This window comes from Aotus nancymaae, unplaced genomic scaffold, assembly GCF_030222135.1.
Source record: "Aotus nancymaae isolate 86718 unplaced genomic scaffold, 86718_ANA_hifiasm-v0.15.2.pri h1tg000007l, whole genome shotgun sequence".
Classification (NCBI taxonomy): domain Eukaryota; kingdom Metazoa; phylum Chordata; class Mammalia; order Primates; family Aotidae; genus Aotus; species Aotus nancymaae.
The window spans coordinates 62510785-62521572 of record NW_026988418.1 but is presented as its reverse complement, the minus strand read 5'-3'; the positions used below and the strand labels follow the sequence as shown (position 1 = coordinate 62521572).

The following is a 10788-nucleotide window of genomic DNA, read 5'->3' as shown; positions in this document are numbered from 1 at the left end:
CCCGGCTACGGGGTCTGTTTTTTTGAACCCAGGAGGTGTAGGTTGCAGTGAGCCGAGATTGCATCACCGCACTCCAGCCTGGCGGCAGAGCAAGAATCCGCCAAAAAACAAACAAACAAAAAACACCGGACCCCTTTACTGTTCTTTTTGAACAGCAAAGGCAGACCGGGACAAAGAACAGCCTGCTTCTATAGGTTTTCCCCTGCTATTTGAGAAAAACTGGAACCAACTCTCAGATAAATAACAGCAGCAGCAAGCCAGCAACCGAAGAAACAAATATAACTCCTGGTTGTTGTTATTATTCAGTGTTTCTGGGACAGTTGACTTACCACTTCTTGGTGTCCCCCAGCTCCCTGTTCCCTACCCTTTCTAGCACCCACAATCGTGTGGCTGCAAGCAGGCCACAAAGCCAAGCTCAGACATGCCCCCGGCCCCAGCACCAGATGATCAGCAGGGAGGTTAACAGTTCCCTGGGGCCCCAGAACAGCCCCCAGCCATAACCTAATCATAAGGCTCTCCTTTCCCTGAACTTCTCACCTCCTATTCCTGGCACCATAATGCCTCCTCCATCCTCAGACTGCCCCAGAACCTGGTGAGAAGTTCATCGCCTCTACTCATCCCTGAGGCAGCGGAAAGTGAGAGGGAAAAGTGGGTGGGGTAGGAAGAAGCAGACTTGTGGGGTGTTTTTCTCTGTGAGGAGCAAGACTCTGCTCAGTGGCTGGCCCTACCAGGGGAGCGTGAAGCTTGAGTCAAGGAGGGGGACTGAACAGCCTCAAGACAGGCCCTTTATCTCAGGCCACAGTGATGGCTCAGGGCCCAGAACTGGTCACCTTCTGCCTTGTCTCTCCCCTCCACAGTACCCCAAACCCAAAGGCCTCCTAAACGAAGAGGAAAGTCCCTTCTGTTAAGAGTCAGATTCACAGAACATCACTCCCTCCCATTTGTCCAATACTTTCACATCCAAAATAGAATCTGTAAAGAATTATTCAATTGCAATTAATAATATTACAATTTTTCTGATAAAGAAACTGGGTCTCAGATCAGGAGTGGTGGCTCACCCCTGTAATCCCAGCACTTTGGGAGGCTGAGGTCCGTAGATCAGTTGAGTCCAGGAGTTCCAGCCAGCCTGGGCAACAGGACAAAACCCTGTCTCTACAAAAAATACAAAAAATCAGCCCCAGCTTGGTGGTGTACTACAGACTACGCCTACATTCCCAGCTACCAGGAGGCTGATGTGGGAAGATCACTTGAGCCCAGGAGGCAGAGGTTACAGTGAGCCAAGATCTGGGTGACAAAGTGAGACCCTGTGGGAAGGAAGGAAGGGAGGGAGGGAGGGAGGGAGGGAAGCAGGGAGGGAAGGGGGGCCAGGCATGGTGGCTCATGCCTGTAATCCCAGCACTTTGGGAGGCTGAGGCAGGCAGATCACCTGACGTCAGGAGTTCGTGACCAGCCTGACCAACATGGAGAAACCCTGTCTCTACTAAAAATACAAAATTAGTTGAGTGTTGTGGGGAATGCCTGTAATCCCAGCTACTCAGGAGACTGAGGCAGAAAAATCTCTTGAACCCAGGAGGTGGAGGTTGCGGTGAGCCGAGTTCATGCCATTGCACTCCAGCCTGGGCAACAAGAGCAAAGCTTCATCTCAAAGAAAGAAAGAAAGAAAGAAAAATAAAGGAAGGAAGGAAGGAAAGAAGAGAGGGATGGAGGGAGGGAGGAAGGAAGAAGAAAAAGAAAGAAGAGAAAAGAAAAAAATAAACTAGGTTTCAGAGTTTGGTTCCCATGCTGATATTCACATTATCCACAGGGACCATCCACAGCCTACTACTGTCCTCCTGCCTAGTGCCCACACCCTCACACTTCCCTCAGTCCTCCCAGCCCCACGAGAGCACAGCTCCTGGGACAGGAAGAGATACTTACTATTCCCTCCTAAATGTCAGTCTGGAAGAGTGCTGCTGAACAGAACTTTGTGCACTGATTGGAATGTTCTACATCTGCCTGTCCAATACAGCAGTCCCTATCTTCGTGTGCCTGTTAATGAGGAACTGAATTTTAAATTTTATTTAATTAATTCAGATATAAATTTAAACATGACACTAGTGGCTACCCCACTGGACAATGCAGTTCTGCAGTCTTCAAAGCTCAAAAACCCTGAGGCTCTGGTCAATCACTCCTCATTCCCAGCTCCTCTCCCCACAGCACCTCCACCTCCCCTGAGCCAGGGCACTGGGGGCCACGAGATCCTGAGGGTTTTGAGGGATTTCCTCTGAGTTGCCGGGCCTGCACCAGGGAGGTGTCCATCCGCACGGAACCTGCGGAGGCCTGATGTCCTCTCTCCCTTCCTCTTGCCCTCGGCCGCCAGGGGCCGCTGCGTCCCACCTGTGCCCACCGGCTCCGCCGAGCGCCCGGCGTTGTCCCGAAGGAGGCGGCGGCGCCCACGCGGGGCTGGAGGAGAGGGGGTAGCCCGGGCCGAGGAGGCGGCTGCGGCGGCGGCTGCGCGCTCCCCGGCCTGTCGGCAGGAGCCAGCCTTGGAGAAAACCCGGCTGAGTTCTGCAGAGCTGGCAGGGGCGGGCCTGGAGCTCCCCGGTGCCCACAGCCGGGCCCGCCCTGCGGATGATGCCAGCCTAATCAGAGCCCTGCCGTCCCAGAGACGCAGCAACTTGGTGAGGGGGACAGGGCTCCGGACCAGACAGCACCCAAGCTGGACGCTCCCTCCCAGAGTCTGTGTTTCCGCGTGTTGGTCCCAGGCTCCGTAGCAAGGAGGACTTCAACCAGCAGGTCGAACCAGTGGGCACCACCGTGGACCAGGTAGGTCCCAGGTGTGGGGGCTCAGAATGTGGAGGAATGAGCAGGCGTTAGTGGGATTTGTGGGGAGAGAAGGTGAAGAAAGGTTGAAGGTTCTTGTGGTTCACATCCTCAAACCCTTGTAATGCAGGCTGTTAACTCAGCCTCACTACACCCCTGGATTGGGGTTTAGGAAAAATAGGCTGGGAAACTGAGGCAGGAGCATGGAAGTCGAAAAACAAGTCCCAGAAGCTTCTTTGTCCAGCTCTCTCCGGGGGAATATACCAGGGATGAGAGCCCAAATGAATGCCCCCCACCCCTCTGCTCCACACCCCTCGAAGGTCTTTTGGGCCTTGGGGTTCCTGGGAGACATGGATGAGCTGGACTGGAGGATGCTGCAGCTCAGAGGGAAATAGGATCACCTGAGAGAAGACAAAGCTGCATTTGTCATGGTTAAAAGGAGGGTTCCTGGAGGGCAGAGAGAAGAGATGACTATTCAGATAAGAGGCACATCTAGCAGGGTGGGAAGCTCAGCTCACAGAGCACACCCATCCCCTGGGAACTGGCACCTCTTCCTCTGTCTTCCTCCAGATCCTCCTCTACGCTCTCACTCCCGGGAGCGAGGACTCAGGGGTCTCTGTCCTTCCCAGGCCCCACCATCCTATGCATTTCAGTTCTGCCTCCCTTTAGAGAGGGAGGGAAGAGAGATTCCTAGGGAGAAATGGAAAGCTGTTGGGGGCTGTGGCCATCAAGGCTCAGGGACCTGGAGTATCCCCATTCTAGCCCTCTGGAGTGGGAGTGGGAATGGGGATGAGGGTGGCTGGGGCGAGGGTGGCTAAGCTTCATGTGAGTCCAGGAAGCAGGTGCCATGGCGGGGAGGAGGTGGGAGTAAAGAGGAGCAGGGCCTCAGAAATCTTTCCCAGGTGTCTCTTCCAGCAGGAATCTGTCAGGTTCTGCTCCTTTCTTGACCCTCAGCTGCCTCCCAAGGCCAGAGAGATGACAGCAGTGATTCTTAGACCCGTCCCTACCATTACCTGCTTCACTCTTGGGACAGAGAAACTCCCTCAGGCCACCCTTGTCAGGCTCGCCACCCTGTGTGATCCCAGAGTCTGCAAGGGCACCTCCAGATTCACAGGGAAGAAGAGACTGTCCCTGTCCTGGCACCTGAGAACAGCTTCAGAATTGGGCTTCAGTGCCCAGCCCACCCCCTGGCCCTCTCCCAGGTTCTCCTTCACCCCCTGCAGAGCCATGGGCTCCTTCTATCCCTGGCAACCCCCCAAGAATCTTTCCTATTTGTCCAGGTGGAGTGAGTCTGAGGCCAGCAGATGAACAGACAGAAACTGAAAGATCCCCAAAAAGGTGAGTGAGGAGACATTGAAGGTGTGGAGTTGGGGAGTGGACAGAGATCAAGCACCCTATCTGAGGAGCAACTGGGTCCTGGCAGTTGGTTCAGCCTCTGGTGTTCCAGAGCCACACTAGCACTTGTGAGAGCCCAGCAGTGGTCCAGGCCCATCCCTGAGCTTGCGGCCTTGCTGCCTCCTGGGACTCCTCCCGCCCCCTTCTATGGCTGGGCAGCTCCTAGCCACTCTGTGCTTCTTGCTTCTCTAGGATTCCCTCCATTTCCAGCTTACCCTTTGGGGTAGCTTTGGGAGGCCCAAACCATCAAGAATGAAAGAGGAAAGGAAAGAGGAAGAGAGCAGAGGAAGGTGGTGCGGTGGGCAGAAGGCAGGCTTCTAGGCTCTGGACTCCTCCACCCACATGCTGCCTGGCCTTGGGCAAGTCATTTAACTTCTGTTAGCCTCGGTTTCATCTCTTCCTTTTTAAATTTAAATTTTGTTTAAACTAAAGTACTGCATTCCCGTGGTTGGCAGCTCAGAAAGCAAGAAATAAATCAGGAGAAAAATGTCTCTCTTCTACCTCCATCTCCCAGCCACCCAGTTTCCCTTTTTGATGGCAAACAATATCACTAGTTTTAAAATACATTTTCCACTGGTCACAGTGGTTCACGCCTATAATTCCAACACTGGGAGGCTGAGGCAGGTGGATTGCCAGGTCAGGAGTTCAAGACCAGCCTGGCCAACATGGTGAATATGAAACCCTGTCTCTACTAAAGATACAAAAAATTAGCTGGGCATGGTGGCACACGCCTGTAATGCCAGATACTTGGGAGGCTGAGGCAGGAGAATCGCTTGAACCCAGGAGGTGGAGGTTGCAGTGAGTTGAGATCATGCCATTGCATTCCAGCCTGGGCGACAGGGCGAGACTCTGTCTCAAAAATAAAATAAAATAAAATACATTTTCCAAAGCTAGTTTATGCATATCTGAGCAACAAAGATAATCCTTCCTTTATACACATTTTATTCCATTTATTTTTGTGCTGGGGTCTCACTCTGCTACCCAGGCTGGAGTGCAGTAGCACAGTCAGATCACTGTAGCCTCAAACTCCTGGGCTCAAGCAATCCTCTCACCTCAGCCTCTGGAGTAGCTGAACTATAGGTGTACACCACCATGCCTGACTAATTCTTTAATTTTTTGTGTGCCTCCTCCCCACGTTTGTGCCTCCCAGAGTGTGTGGCACAGAGAAGGTGCCCAGGCTGGGCACAGGGGAAACTCCTGCCTGGAGCTGAGCAGAATGTATGCTTCTCTGCGGGTGCTGAGGCTCCTGCCTGTAATCCTAGCACTTTGGGAGGCCGAGGTGAGCAGATCACGAGGTCAGGAGTTCAAGACCAGCCTGACCAATATGGTGAAACCCCGTCTCTACTAAAAATACAAAAAAATTAGCCGGGTATGGCGCTGCGTGCCTGTAATCCCAGCTACTTGGGAGGCTGAGGCAGGAGAATCGCTTGAACCTGGGAGGCGGAGGTTGCAGTGAGCCGAGATCACGCCATTGCACTCCAACCTGGGTGACAGAGCAAGACTCTGTCTCAAAAAAAAAAGGGTGTGCTTCTCTCCACAGGATGAGTGAGAAGGCTGCGAGGAACTGGAGCACGCGCGGCTGGCTGCTGGCACTGTGCCTGGTCTGGCTGTTGACCCGCCTGGCCTTGGCTGCCTTGCAGCCTCCAACTGCCACAGGTTTGGAGGAGGTGGCAGGGCCTGGGGAGGGAGTTTCCCAGGACACCTGGGGAGCTGGACACTACTCCACCATGTTTCAGAGCAGGCAGATCTCCAAGGCAGAGTAACATCCAGAGATTCTAGGGGTTCCAGCTCCTCCTCTGCTCTTTACCCAGGAATCTCTGCCCACCCCTGCTGTCTTGCCCCAGAAAAGGTCTGGGCAGACCCCTTGCTTACCTCTCCTTCCAGGCTGGAAGGTGTTCTGTGGCAGGAGAAGCCCTCGGGTGGGGGCTTAACTCTAGCCTCCTGGCCTAATTCTGTGGTTTTCCTTCTGGGATGGCTAAAGCCTGTGTAAGCGGATGATCCTCCCCACGCATTGTAAGCCCTGGGGCCCTGGCCCTCACCCTGAGGAAGCTGGCGAGGCGGGGGTGGTGCGGGACTCTCTTTCTTCTGCCCAGGGCCGTGCTCTGTCAAAGGGTGAAGAGCTTGGCCTCACAGGGGAGGGAGGAAGAACGGGAGCTCTGTGAAGCAGCAGGAAGATTCCATCCACTTCCCCCTCCCATGCCACTGGCAATCCTTCCATAGACCCCCCATCAAGCAGGGAGGAGGGGCTGGAGGCCAGCCCGGGTGGGCGGGACGGAGCGGGGTGGGGCGGCTGGGGGTCTGATCTGGGGCGGCTCCCCTCAGTGCTTGTGCAGCGGGGCACCTGCGAGGTGATCGCGGCTCACCGCTGCTGCAACCGGAACCGCATCGAGGAGCGCTCCCAGACGGTCAAATGCTCCTGTTTTTCTGGCCAGGTGGCCGGCACCACGCGGGCAAAGCCCTCCTGTGTGGACGGTGAGTGAGAGGCCAGGCCCTGAGCAGAGCCATCTCTGGGGATACAATTTCACACCCTCCTCAGGGCTTTCATGATCAGAGTCTCAAATGGTGGAGCCCCCTCTGGGAGGAGAGGGCAGATGCGGTCACCCCCAGCTGCGTTCTCTCGTTCTCTCGTTCTCTCGTACAGCCCCTCCTCTCCCCACACACCTCTCCAACTCCTTCCCCTGCCCTTCTCTCATTCTCAGCCCTCCTCTCACACTTACCTACGTGGACACACGTGATCCTTCACACTCACACTCGCGTCCTCACGCTCATTCGGCACCCCATACACTTGCCCACTGTGTCACGTGCATGCCAGCTCTGCTTTCCTGGTCTGTAGACCCTCCAGACGCCTCACACCCTTGTTTACACATGACAGAGGGAGTATATTGGTTGTGCATCTATGCTAGTAACATGGTTCCCTTAGAGGCATTTTTGCCTGCCTTCACCCCTCAGTCTTTGGGGAGATGCAGGCATTGGTGGGATTAAAGTTGAGAGGGTTATATCCCCAGGTTATATCCAGGCCTCAGCCTGGAGTAGGGGAAAGACAAGGGAAATGCATGGCTCAAGGCCAGGGGTATGTGGAAACGGGCACCTCATTCGCAGACCGGCTCTTGACTGCCCGCTGTGCTCTAGAGAGCCTAGAGCCAGGCTCCTGCCTCCTGCTCCCACAGCCTCCATCGTCCTGCAGAGGTGGTGGTGTCAGATGGAGCCCTGCCTGCCGGGGGAGGAGTGTAAGGTGCTCCCGGACCTGTCGGGATGGAGCTGCAGCAGTGGACACAAAGTCAAAACCACCAAGGTACCCGGGATGGGCACCTCATCCCACCCTCGCCTTCCCCCTCCACCAGGGGCAGAAAAGGGGGCACAGGAGGCTTGGAGGTCTAGGATGTCAGTGTCCTGAGGTGAGATCGTGAGCCATGAAATGTAGCGCAGACAGCCCTCCCAGGTCTGTCCTCACCGGGGACTGGAGTTAGCGGGGTCAGGACTTGAAATCCAATGTGCCCTGGGAAGATTCTTGATGTCCATATACCCTGATTTCCTCCTCTTTGCCTGGAGTTAGTTTGCCTCCAGAAAATGTCAGGTCTATAAAAACATAGTAGAGAATTGGAGAAATTATCTAGATAATTGAGGAAGGAATTGCTACTTCTACCTGAACTCCAAGTACAGTAGCCCCTCTGCCACTCACCTCTGCCGCAACTGTCCCCCGCCCCACCGCACTCCCACTGTTGTTGACTCCCTACAGTTCATACCTACCCTCCTCTAGTCAGATTTCTGTCTATTGTCACAGCACCCAAGAGGATGATTATTTTCATGGTTTGCTGCCTGCCCCAACAAGGGGAAATTAAAATTGTATCAAACTTGTTAGCAGTTCCATGTATGTCATGGTTAATCAGCTGCATTGCTCTGTCATTGCCATTGGTACAGAAGAGTGACACTGCAGGGTGAGCCTGGGCTCTGCCTTCGGCTTTCCCTCCCTGCCACCACACACAGCAAACAAGCAAGCACCACATAAGAAAATAGAGAAGGAGGGCTGGGCATGGTGGCTCACTCCTGCAAGCACTTTGGAAGTTCGAGGCAGGTGGATCACGAGGTCAGTTCAAGACCAGCCTGGCCAAGATGGTGACACCCCATCTCTACTAAAAATGCAAAAATTAGCCGGCTGTGGTGGCGGGCCCCTGTAATCCCAGCTACTAGGGAGGCTGAGGCAGGAGAATCGCTTGAACCTGGGGGGCAGAGGTTGCAGTGAGCTGAGATCGCGCCACTGCACTCCAGCCTGGGTGACAGAGTGAGACTCTGTCTCAAAAAAAAAGAAAAGAAAATAGAGAAAGAAAGGCAGCCTTCGGCTTCTGAAGAGAGCAACCATTTTCACAGAGCACAGAACAAAAGAAGCCACAGCAAGAAAAAGTTTGGCTCTAAAATAGAGCATCCTCTCTCTGTCTGTAGACAGGGATGAGGGACAGCCATTCTGAGTATATTTCAGATCAGAAGAGAGTGAGACCCACTACAGAGCTTGTGACATTTGTCACCGTGTTATAGGTTTGGGTTTGGAAGGCAGTGCTTGCAATCTGGGTAGCTGCTCCGAAGCAAACGGCGGTGGGGAGGCTTGTCTGACATGTGTTTGCATGGGTCGCCAGGCCATGCTTTCCCAGTCTGGCCTGCTTTAGGGTGAGAGGATCGGCAGCAATGGCCTCTAAGTGACCTGCATATTCTGGGCAGTCTCTGGCATACTGGAAGGGAATAGGCATTCCCTTCTCTAACCTTTCCCTATTGCTTCTTTACCAGGTCACACGATAGCTCTTGGAGGTCATGGCCTGCACAGGAAAGGCTTGATTGAGCCATGAACTGAAGAATGGTATCCGGTCATCAGCCAAGGAAGATGGGGATTTGCTTACACGCCTCATGCCAAATGCAGCATCAGTCTTTCCTGGGCATTTCAGTTAAGCTGATCAGCAGATATGGATGGATCTGCAACCACAAACCTAGTGTGGAGCTCGGCTTTTCTGGAGATACAAAGGTCAACACACAATTCCTGCCCTTAAGGAATGTCCAGTTGAATTGGAGAGTTGATGACAGACAATTTAGATAATTTAGGCTAAAGTACATGATACCAGACTGCGGCTTCTGGGCCCCATGCCATGGCATGGTGGGGGGTTGGGGATGAGATTCCCACAGTTCTTCAGCCACCCCTTGGCCACAGGGCACAGAGACAAGAGGTCACATTTACCACCCACCACCTCCCTCCTTAGCATCAGCTCTGAATCCCCAGCAAGCTGCTAACATGTTGCAGGAAAACACTCTCCCCTTATGCCAGACCAGCGGCATCTCATTTGGATGCGATTGGATTGACTTGGGGAAGGAAAGTAAAGATAAAGCCAAATAACTTCCCAGCAAGGCTCCGGCACAGGTGTGGCCTGATTTGGGCCATTCATTGGGTATGGGATGGACAGGACTTTAAAATCACCTCCATCCAAGCACCTCAGGTTTTTGCCTCCTTATTTTAACAGATGAGGAAACAGCCCCAGAGAGGTGAGGCAACTTGCCCAAGATCTTAAAACCCCGGGCTCCCAAACCTCTAAAGATTGCTGACCTTCCACTAGCCTGATTAATGGGATTCCAACATAGGCCTCCCATGTTAATTTTTTTTTTTTTTTTTTTTTTTTTTTTTTGAGACGGAGTCTCGCTCTTGTTACCCAGGCTGGAGTGCAATGGCGCGATCTCGGCTCACCGCAACCTCCGCCTCCTGGGTTCAGGCAATTCTCCTGCCTCAGCCTCCTGAGTAGCTGGGATTACAGGCACGCGCCACCGTGCCCAGCTAATTTTTTTTGTATTAGTAGAGACGGGGTTTCACAATGTTGACCAGGATGGTCTCGATCTCTCGACCTCGTGATCCACCCGCCTCGGCCTCCCAAAGTGCTGGGATTACAGGCTTGAGCCACCGCGCCTGGCCCCCATGTTAATTTTATCTCAAGTTTCTGGAACTAGCAAATATAGGCTGGATAGCAGCAACATTTTTCTTGGGAGATGCTAGAACAGGGACTTTTGCTAAGGTCACTGTTCTCCTATCTGAAATAATCCAGAATATCCACACATCGAGATGTGGGACCATCGGGTCTTCACTCTGCCCTCAGCCTCCAGAATTTCAAACAGGCCCCATGACACCCAGAGCTCACTCAGCACAGTTCCCGCTGGGGCTCAGCTGGCATCTCATTGCCCACTCTGACCCATCTCTTCTGGGGTCTTTGAGCTATAATTCTCAGGGGCTCTGGCTCCAGGAGAGATTCTGGGTGGGACGTGGAACTGGTTAGAGTCTTCTCCTTTCAAAGGCCCCTGCTGAGCAGCAGGTGTGACAGGCTAGAGCCTCTGTTTAGAATTGAAGGTCAGTGCAGTCAGGCTGACACTCTAGATGGCTCAGGGATGACACACAGGCCTCAGGGACTCAGAGGCATGGGCTACTTAGATATCTCATCAGTAAGAGAATTGCAGCCTCTGAGACTGTGGGCATTGAGATCACAAGGCCTTAGGGAGGGGAGTGTCAGTAGAGACCAACCTGGACGATGCTGAATTCTGACCCTCAGAGAGACGAATCAGCTGATGATT

The 10788-nt window shown here is 53.6% G+C and overlaps 1 protein-coding gene across 2 annotated transcripts; it reads left to right on the top strand.

Annotated features, from left to right (window-relative positions):
• Positions 1 to 2409: 2409 nt before the first annotated feature.
• TAFA3 (TAFA chemokine like family member 3) lies at positions 2410 to 9825 on the top strand. 2 transcript variants are annotated; one of them, XM_012466601.2, is made up of 6 exons: positions 2410 to 2805; positions 4083 to 4140; positions 5738 to 5853; positions 6520 to 6669; positions 7365 to 7489; positions 8974 to 9825. In XM_012466601.2, the coding sequence occupies exons 3-6, from the start codon at positions 5739 to 5741 to the stop codon at positions 8983 to 8985; spliced, it is 402 nt and encodes a 133-aa protein (XP_012322024.1). In that variant the 5' UTR covers positions 2410 to 2805; positions 4083 to 4140; position 5738; the 3' UTR covers positions 8986 to 9825. The 2 variants fall into 2 exon arrangements, with proteins under 2 accessions (XP_012322024.1, XP_012322027.1); XM_012466604.3 differs by lacking the exons at positions 2410 to 2805; positions 4083 to 4140 and having other exon boundaries at positions 5623 to 5853.
• Positions 9826 to 10788: the final 963 nt, after the last annotated feature.

Coding starts and splice junctions, on each gene's coding strand:
- TAFA3 (XM_012466601.2), top strand. CDS start 5,739: ATGAGTGAGAAGGCTGCGAGGAACTGGAGCACGCGCGGCTGGCTGCTG. Junction 5,854..6,519: donor GCAGCCTCCAACTGCCACAG/GTTTGGAGGAGG, acceptor GGCTCCCCTCAG/TGCTTGTGCAGCGGGGCACC. Junction 6,670..7,364: donor AAAGCCCTCCTGTGTGGACG/GTGAGTGAGAGG, acceptor CTGCTCCCACAG/CCTCCATCGTCCTGCAGAGG.